Here is a 9,153-nt window from a genome sequence, read left to right as displayed (position 1 = left end):
TTTTTCTCACTTGATGTATTAACATCATTTATCATTGTATAACTTGCCCATATTTTACCATCAATCGTTTATTATAATATCAATCAACCACAAAATTGATTGCATATATACTCCCACATTACAGTCAATTAATTAATAGAGTTGGTTATGTGCTGTGTTTTCGTCGAATAAACACTGCGATTCACGCAGATTGTAATTAGGATATGAAATAGGGAAAAAAACTTAATTTTAAGGGCTGAAAGTTGGTCAATTCTAAATACAACTTACAGAACTTATTATCATAGCTACACGACCAACGTTGGTGCTGAGGTAAAACATCAGTCATAAAACTCAAGTCTGTTATCAAATCAGTAAGATTTCCCTCTGGTGTATTAATTTCAGCAGGTTGTAAAATCCATAGCTCAATTTTCATTGAAACATTATTTACATTGGTCTAGCAATATCACAGCAAATACAGTCGTTTAAACTCTATTTCGAGCTCTTGCTGTTTCTATGAACATTTCGAATCAAGAAAAAAATCGTGAAAATTTTGCCACGAAAATTACAGCAGCTGTCGATATTTTAAGCTTTAAATTTAAAGCCATACGTTCACCATCTAAAAGAAATATAAAATAAATAAGAGCTCCTAATATACCCTATCCAATTTTCTCAGCCTCTGTGTGTATATATATATATATATTCACATCCATAACATACACTCCATACAATATAGACCCATTGTTTTTCCATTTACTTATTTTCAAGCAAAGCGACAAAGGCATGAGGTAGCAGTGTGAAATAATGGCTAAAATGTTGTGTATTCGGTGTCTACGAGTGTGTATTATATTTATATCTTTTTCGCCTGTCTAACGAAGTACTGATGTCGGTGTATAACCCACCCAAAAGTAGGAAAAATACACTGTATAAGATTGTATTTAAGGTGGGTACACTCCGTCTTTTTGTGGATAAATGGATTTCGATAAGAAAATAGAGTAAATTTATGTATGAAATGGAGTACACATATGCAAATGATTTTTTGTTAAGTGAATTTTGAAATAAAAAGTTTCGCGGGCTTAAAAAAAATGTTTTTGGATTAAGTAAAGCAACGTTTGAATTTTTTATCAAATCGTTTATTTGGCTTGTATATTTAATGGAAATCTGTGAAATTTTTCAATGGAACAGGCATATTTATGTTATGATCCATACTTTATGACGTCTATTGTAGTGATGGAGTTTAGGTATGGTATGTGTATTACCTTATGTTACAAATTAATGTACAGCATATAATTCGAGAATTTAAGATGACTTACTATCGATAATTGAAATCAATCAAATCAGTATACCTGTAAGCTTCTTGAGTAAAGATGCAGTGGAAGTAATGCACATTCATTGTCGTTTGTAGTGTAATTTTGACTATTTGCGTTGATGCTGGAAAGATGTGTGCTAAGCCGAGTTTTCCTATTACTTAACGATTCTGTTTTTTTTTTATGCGCCATGCTGTTGAAAGACTCGGAATCAGGTCAGGTTATTTTCAACCTGGAGCCAGGTTACCTGAACCTGACATAACCCGAACCTTATTGGTTTAATTTTAACCTGACCTGAATTAACCTGGAATCTGATTAGCCTGAAAAATAATAGCCTGACCTGACGTGGCCGGTTTTCAGGTTACCTGATTTTTTTTCCATTTTCCATTTAAACTAACTAAAATTTACGTCACGTTAAGTCATAGGTTAGATCAGATCGAGGTCAGGTCAGGAAAGGATAGCATCTCTGAAGTGGAATTGGGCAGGATACATTGCGATGATGACAGACGAACGTTGGACCAGAAACAATTGGAGACTACCCATGAAACGACCACTGGCAGCAAATAGCAATTGATCATTTAGAATGGGAGACGACATCGGAGGCCTACACCCATCAACTGGCTAGAGAAGATGAAGAAGAGACGGCAGGTTAGGTTCAGGTAATTTTAATGAGAAACTAGAACATCACCTGAATCTTTTCATGTCGATTTGAGCTTCAAGTCAGGTCAAAATCGACTTATTCAGTGTATTACACGAAGATGAAGTGTCCAAGAAATAAATCCATTTCACATTGGAGCCTTCAGAGCCTTCACATTGGAACACTGGAAGTTGTTTAGAGATTTAAATTTGAGCGGTTGAGTATAAAAATTATACAAAATTCAAATCTATTGCCTATGATCTCTATAGAGCGATTGAGTCAATTTTGGATACACTGCATTTGACATATTCCGTACCTTAGGACATTAGTAATTTTTCATATAAACTTTATATATGTGCTTGAGTGGATTGTTTAGTTGTAGATAACTAAGTTTGGAGGTTTTCTTTTCTGTTTCTTTGGTTTCTCCAGCTTTTTAAGAAAAATCGAAAAAAAAACAAAAACAAGAAACTGCCCTCCAGTTATACATAGGTCCTTGCAAAGTTATATAAGCCAGCGGCTGCGGTCCCTAAGCTATACTATAAATTGCATCTAATGCATTTCCATAAATAACTCTGAATTCTAAGAGCGATATAATTGTATTATAAAAAAGCACCGCGTACCATTGGATCAGCATCTCGTTTAATTTATCACCACATAAAATCCATCACATCATATTTCCACCAACAATTCTCTCTACATTGCTGCATGTCACAGTGATTAATGAAAATCGACTAATATGTTACTTTTCACAAAAAATGATGTCAATTACATTGTGCTTTCACGCGCTCCAAATCCGTATTACAAATATGTTATGGTTGTGGCGTTCGGGCAGGAAAGTTGATTAATATTTTCGAATTTATCATGATGTTGATGTGTTATTTGTGTATTTGCCCATGCAGGATGTTTATGGTGTTATTTTGGTTATTTACTATGAAAGGATGGACGTATAGCAAATAAAGTATAGGAAAATATGAGCCAGCTACCAGCTCAAATTAAGGATATTAAATTATTGACACTCAAAGGACTTGAGGAAGAGAAAATTAGGTTAAGTGATTGAATAATAAATGTTGAACTTGCGAAATGATAAATTATTATTTTTTCCTCGCATAAATGACGATTGTTTTGTATGTGTGTGTTGTTACGTATAGCATATAAGGGAGATGATTTTATTTGTTCATTGAGTTACTAATCGTTCTAAATTTGATATTGAATGCTTTTCTGTCCACTTCGAGAAGGCTTCGTTATCAGGGATGTTAGCCGCATTGCTTGGCGGCGAAGTTAAAACGGCTGGCTAATATGTCTCTTCGTTATTTATAGGATTTTATGTGGTGCTACGATGTAAAATGATCAGGGCACTGAAAGAACACTTGCGAACAGTCCATAAGTTTCATATATTTTTAGTACGAACTGCAAGGTATCGTACCCAACGTACGTAAACGTTAAAGTTAACGAAGACCAGTGAACATTAATTGGAAGAGTTGTTTTCATTCAAACGCGACAACATAAAATTTGATGGGGAAATGCACGGTAATGCCATCACTTTTCATAGAAAAATTGAGAACCGCTTTATAATGCCGTTTTTCTGGTATTAGAAATTTTGGCGCCGCAGTCTAGCAACAGATTTAATGCTGTTCCATTTTTAGTACAATATGACACCATCCTCATTAACGTTCACTAAATAGCCTCAATACAAACAACACACACTCTACATCCGTAGAGTGTGTGTTGTTTGTATTGAGGCTATTTAACGTTCACTGTCTGCCAACTTTCTTTTCGATTAAAATCTCGATAGCTACGTTCAACCGTAGGACTTGAAAGAACAGATTATGACACATCTGATTCGATCACGAAGGCAGTAAAATAGCAATGGCTCTTCCACAGAATTATAAGAAGATGTTTTGACGTAAAAATTAACACCCTTTTGCTGCTTCTTTGTGTGTCTTATCCTGTCACATACGGCTATTAATCTATAACGACGAGAAAAATAATGAGAAGCTCTGAAATTGAAGTACAAGATTTGAAATCAACCGATTAAAAATACGTTGATCGATGAAAGTAATGTATCCAATCTGTATCTGGTAATATGCTTCAATGAACGTCAACACAAGGTATGGTCGAATGTCAAACTTTGTATGAAGCGTAGGGCACAGAGATTTCATATAAACAATCTCACCTCTCATAAGAGGTGAGTTTGTTTATATAAAATTGCCATGTCCTCCGGTTTGTATGAACCAGAGAAATGATAAGTTGGTATGCCTGTGGCGAGATAGAAGGAATCTGAGGTTAAAAATTGAGGAATCTGAGGTTAAAAATTGTGAACGGTATGGGAGAGAATTACATACGAATTCTCTTAAGAGAGGTGCCAACTTTTTCGACATGCTCCTTCTATCTCGCCACAGGCGTATACCAACTTATCATTTCTCTGGTATAAACAGACCTGGTTAATATTTATACTTCCATTGATATGATTGCCGTCAGTAACAGGTTTACCTGTTCTTCCCGAACCTAAGCTTGGTCGACTGAAATACCAATTTTGAATAAGTTTTATCCATAGCGTCATTTGGTTTTGCTGGACAAAAATTTGAATCCCGTAACGGCTCCTCAGCTGTTCAGCTGACCAAACGCTGAAGAGATTAGAAACAATAGCGAACCAAAAAAAAATATCACAAAGAACACCCATGAGCTTTTATTCATAGAAAAAATAATAATAGTCACCAACGTTAACAGTCAATGTAACCTCAATAATTTTACATTTTCAACAGAAGTGTCTTCATGTAATGAGCGTTCAGTATGCAACTGTACTTTCGAACAATGCCGTAGCAAAAGTTTAGGGAAATCACATCAAGTGTTTCGATTTCGACGGCTTGTTTCAAAATCTCATTGCCAAAATAGGGATCAAAATCAATGGTATCCATTTCGGAGGATAAGAAAGCGATAGTCCGCTTAAAATTTGCCATTTTGAAGGTGACAATGACCTTTAAAATTTCGTTGATCGCGTTCCGAGAACGGTTAGCATGGGTGCATATTACAAACAGGGCGTCGTCATCCGTGTAGCCGCATTTTTTCAAGGCGAACATGACAACTATGAATTGGCTTTCCAAAGCCAATCGTTCGCAATCCTTAATGGTTGCTATTATATTCTCTGGTGACCGTCTTTCGACAAAGGCATTGCAAATAACATCGAAGTACATCTGATGACACATCTTGTATCGTTGAACATAGGTGAGATAAAGAAAATGAATCTGTTCATTGGACCAGTTTTGAATAGCCACAGCTACATCGGCAGCAGGCGGTAAAAAGTGATTCGATCTGCAAGATAGACCGCAGCTTTCACGTCTCAGGAATTTAAAGCACGGTCGCTGAAGTACACTGAAAACTTCCATTTTCATCAACTCGAAATCGCTCTTCGGTCGTAGCTGTTGCGACGCTTCCGTCGGAAAAAGGTCCTTTCGTAATTTAGGAGCGTCTGTTGACGATTTCTCTCTTGGTAATTTGGGATGTACTGATTTTGGTCTTCCGGAATCGACGTCGCGATTAGTCGAATGCTTTGGAATTTTGTAGTCAAACACTCCACGGTTCACCGAACAATTGGTCAGATCATAGTTCTTTATGAATATCTGGCACTTACTCGGGTCAGCGCTGCTGGAAGAACTTTTTCTTTTCAAAGCATTCCGTCCTGAATCGGCATCAGTGCTGTAACGAAAACGAAGAGAATGGTTCAATATAGCAGAGTTAAACTCCTCCAAGTTGATCAACTTCTGTTAAAAGAAAATTTAGCCAATAAGATTCAATGGGAAACGATCATTCATATGACAAGATTGTCTTCAAAACTAAATTTTGTTTGAAAAAGACCGAATACATAGCGTTGCTATCCCGTATATCTATTATCACGTCAACAAAAAGAACAACGGCATTAACGAATAGCCCGATGCGAATTTGTTCGAACGTTCGTTGTCTTAATATCATTTACCGTCCACCTAGCGTGTTAGTACGATTCGCAATTCCATAATACCATTGCAGAGTCTATTTCTACTGGCCCCAGCTCCATTTGCTTGGTTTACTCACACACGATATTTACACAGGGTCCAACGTGGTACAGAAAATCAAATTCATGGACAGTTTATCTTTGTAAAACAATTTTGAACTCACTTGGTAGACGCCGTTGAATGGTCACCAAAATTAGTCTGAACTGAGATTGAACTTTGATTATCCAAGCAAGTCTGTGTTGACTGTGAACGTTGATCAAAGTCTGTTTGCGTTGCGACAGAACGCCGTTGAACCGAATCAGTTTGACAAGTGGTGGAATAAAGAACAGGCGGCTCAGTTTCTGTACAGATGGAACGTTTTTGTTCGACCAACGTTTGAGTCTGAGAAGTTATTGCCTGCAATACACTGTAGTCATAGTCATGTTCTCTGGTCGCCGGTGCCGATGTCATCGGTTTTGACATTGCAGATTGGGCGGCTTCAGTAGCGGAAGCTTCGTCAATATTGAAAATGTCTGATTTCAGATTCCAAACTCCATCTTCGATAAATGTTGCAAAATCACCCAACATTTCCAACTGAAATACGAAGATTCGTATAAACAGCCGCTCTCGGTGGAACTGAACAACAATAAATGCACATGGAAAACGGTACTTACAATTTCATTGTCAGACAGTTCCAGTTGATTAGGGCCATTTTGTGTGCCATTTGCAGCGACGACGCTTGACTCAATTGGTTTTTGAACATTTCCAGTTTTTAGAGTTTTTGGTCTTTTCTTTGATTTCTTCGGCGTTGTTTCTCTCATAGAAGGAACGCCTTTGTCTTGTAGTCGAATCGATTGCCGTCGACTTCTTATATTGGAATCCATTTTGACAGTTGTCGGAGAAGTCGATGATTTTGGTAGTTTAAAGAGGAAATCTTCGATAACTACTTCGCAATTTTTCAATTTCTCGTCGTCCATTTCTTTGATAACAAAAGTTTACAAAAGTTAAACTTCCAACAAGGACATCACTCACTGGAATTGGAATGATCTGTTTCGACGACACTAATACACTAAAGTTATGGCGCAATGCGTTATGACTTTTGTGTGCACGTTTTTGACTTATATAATTGGTCCCCACTTTCAACAAATAGAGCACACTGCTACAACGACAGAAAATAATTTTAAGACGAATCTACACATGGCTAAATTTTTGCCTACATTTCGGGGCAAAATTATTATGATTTTGATGATAATTTTGGACTCGCATCCTTTTTCAATAAAGTACGACCATCAATTGGTGTTAAAAAGGGTTAGTTTTCAGCAAAAATTTAAATGTTTGTGGTGATGTAACCTATCTCCGAGAAAACTCAAAATATGTGTAAATTTTCGTGAAATATTGAGTTATCTCGGATTGAAGTTACATCACCACAAGTATTTAAGCAAATACATCAGCACCCAGATTTAGTGAAATGTGGATTTTTATGGATAAAAAGTTAATCATATCTTAGGTAGAATGTAAATTGGAATTTAGGATATTATTAGAAATGTTCATAGAAAAAGAGGTAGAAAAAATGCAAGAATGATGACTTTATAAAGAGGCATAGATACTTTCCTGAAAAAGCATACATTTAGGCGTTTTTCAAATACTGGGTTTCAGTTTACTTTTGATGATATCTTTCCACCAGACTGCTGACCTTTCTCACAGCTGGACAAACTGCTAAAACCACATTTTTAGCCCAGTACGAAGTACAAAGGGGCTTATAGAATTACGATGCCGTGTGTAATTGATGGAATTCGAAGCGGACGGTAAGGGCAAAGTGTTTGTCTATGTTCATAGATGACGAATCCGCAATAAAAATTTTGTCTGTCTTTCTGTCCGTCTGTCATGTCGATATCTCAAGTAAATCAAATCCGATTTCAATTTTTTTCCCTAAAAGATAGTCGAAATAGTGAGGCTAAGTTCGAAGATGGGCATATTCGGATCGGCTCTTCGTGAGTTAGGGCTACCTTAGTGATTTAAGGTCTTTTGGTGATATTTGTGGCAAAATAAACTATAGAAATCTATGGCAGATGATAGGGATTGTTAATACCAATCCAGAAAAAAAAAAAGATTTTTAAAATCGGGTGAGTGGACCGTGAGTTAGGGCCTTAGAAGTGAAAGGCTACTCTTCCCTATGTGTATTTTACATAGAACTCGAGTAAATTTCATTCGTTTTTCGTAATTTTTGTTTGATTTGAAGGTAATCGAAGGCCGAATAGATTGTTGTTGAAAAAAAATTAAATTTGGGTCCTTGGACTAAGGCCCTAAGTGTATTTTACATAGAACTCGAGTAAATTTCATTCGTTTTTCGGAATTTTTGTTTGATTTGGAAGGTAATCGAAGGCCGAATAGAATGTTGTTGAAAAAAAAAATTGGGTCCTTGGACTAAGGTCGGTACCAGGGCCCTATGTGTATTTTACAAATCGAAGGCTGAATAGATTGTTGTTGAAAAAAATAATAATTTTGGGTCCTTGGACTAGGGCCCTATGTGTATTTTACATAGAACTCGAGTAAATTTCATTCGTTTTTCGGAATTTTTGTTTGATTTGGAAGGTAATCGAAGGCCGAATAGAATGTTGTTGAAAAAAAAAATTGGGTCCTTGGACTAAGGTCGGTACCAGGGCCCTATGTGTATTTTACATATAACTCGAGCAAATTTCATCCGTTTTTCGTAATTTTTGTTTCATTTGGAAGGTTGTCGAAGGCCGAATAGAATGAAGTTGAAAAAAAATTTTAATTTGGGTCCTCGGACTGAGGCCGATACTAGGCCCTTTGTGTATTTTACTCAATAAATTAAAATTTTAGGGCTATTTGAAATTTTTGTTTCATTTGAAAGGAACGTCGTACGGGGCTTCGTAATTGCGCTATGCGCAATTTCTAAGATGTACACATTACATAATAATTTTACTTTAACTACATTAACCGGCGCAATAGGCTTACGGTCAAAGTAGGGTGACAGACGCACTAGGGTCACGTACGCAATGGATATACGGGTTCGTACGGGGCTCAGTCGCAGCGACTGTTCTGATGGCTCGTTTTATACCTAACACATTTCGTGGTCGGAATTGCGGTCGTACATTTTTGAAAAAGGATTCCGATGGAAAGATATCATCAAAATGAAATACGAGACACGCAAATGTAGGCTACAATTTTAGATAAGTACCAAACTGTTCATAAGTATAATAAAAGAGAGAGGAAGCGTCGCACCCATCAACCTTCTAGTTTGAAA

The 9,153-nt window shown here is 36.6% G+C and overlaps 1 protein-coding gene across 1 annotated transcript; it reads right to left on the bottom strand.

The window, feature by feature from the left end:
* Window positions 1–4,588: 4,588 nt before the first annotated feature.
* LOC119068083 lies at window positions 4,589–7,065 on the bottom strand. Its single transcript, XM_037171499.1, has 3 exons — window positions 6,560–7,065; window positions 6,070–6,479; window positions 4,589–5,613 (listed from the first exon to the last, which is right to left on the bottom strand). The coding sequence occupies exons 1-3, from the start codon at window positions 6,860–6,862 to the stop codon at window positions 4,668–4,670; spliced, it is 1,659 nt and encodes a 552-aa protein (XP_037027394.1). The 5' UTR covers window positions 6,863–7,065; the 3' UTR covers window positions 4,589–4,667.
* Between the last annotated feature and the right edge of the window lie 2,088 nt (window positions 7,066–9,153).

Source organism: Bradysia coprophila (genome assembly GCF_014529535.1).
Source record: "Bradysia coprophila strain Holo2 chromosome X unlocalized genomic scaffold, BU_Bcop_v1 contig_173, whole genome shotgun sequence".
In the NCBI taxonomy this organism is placed as follows: Eukaryota; Metazoa; Arthropoda; class Insecta; order Diptera; family Sciaridae; genus Bradysia; species Bradysia coprophila.
This window is presented reverse-complemented; position numbering and strand designations above follow the sequence as displayed.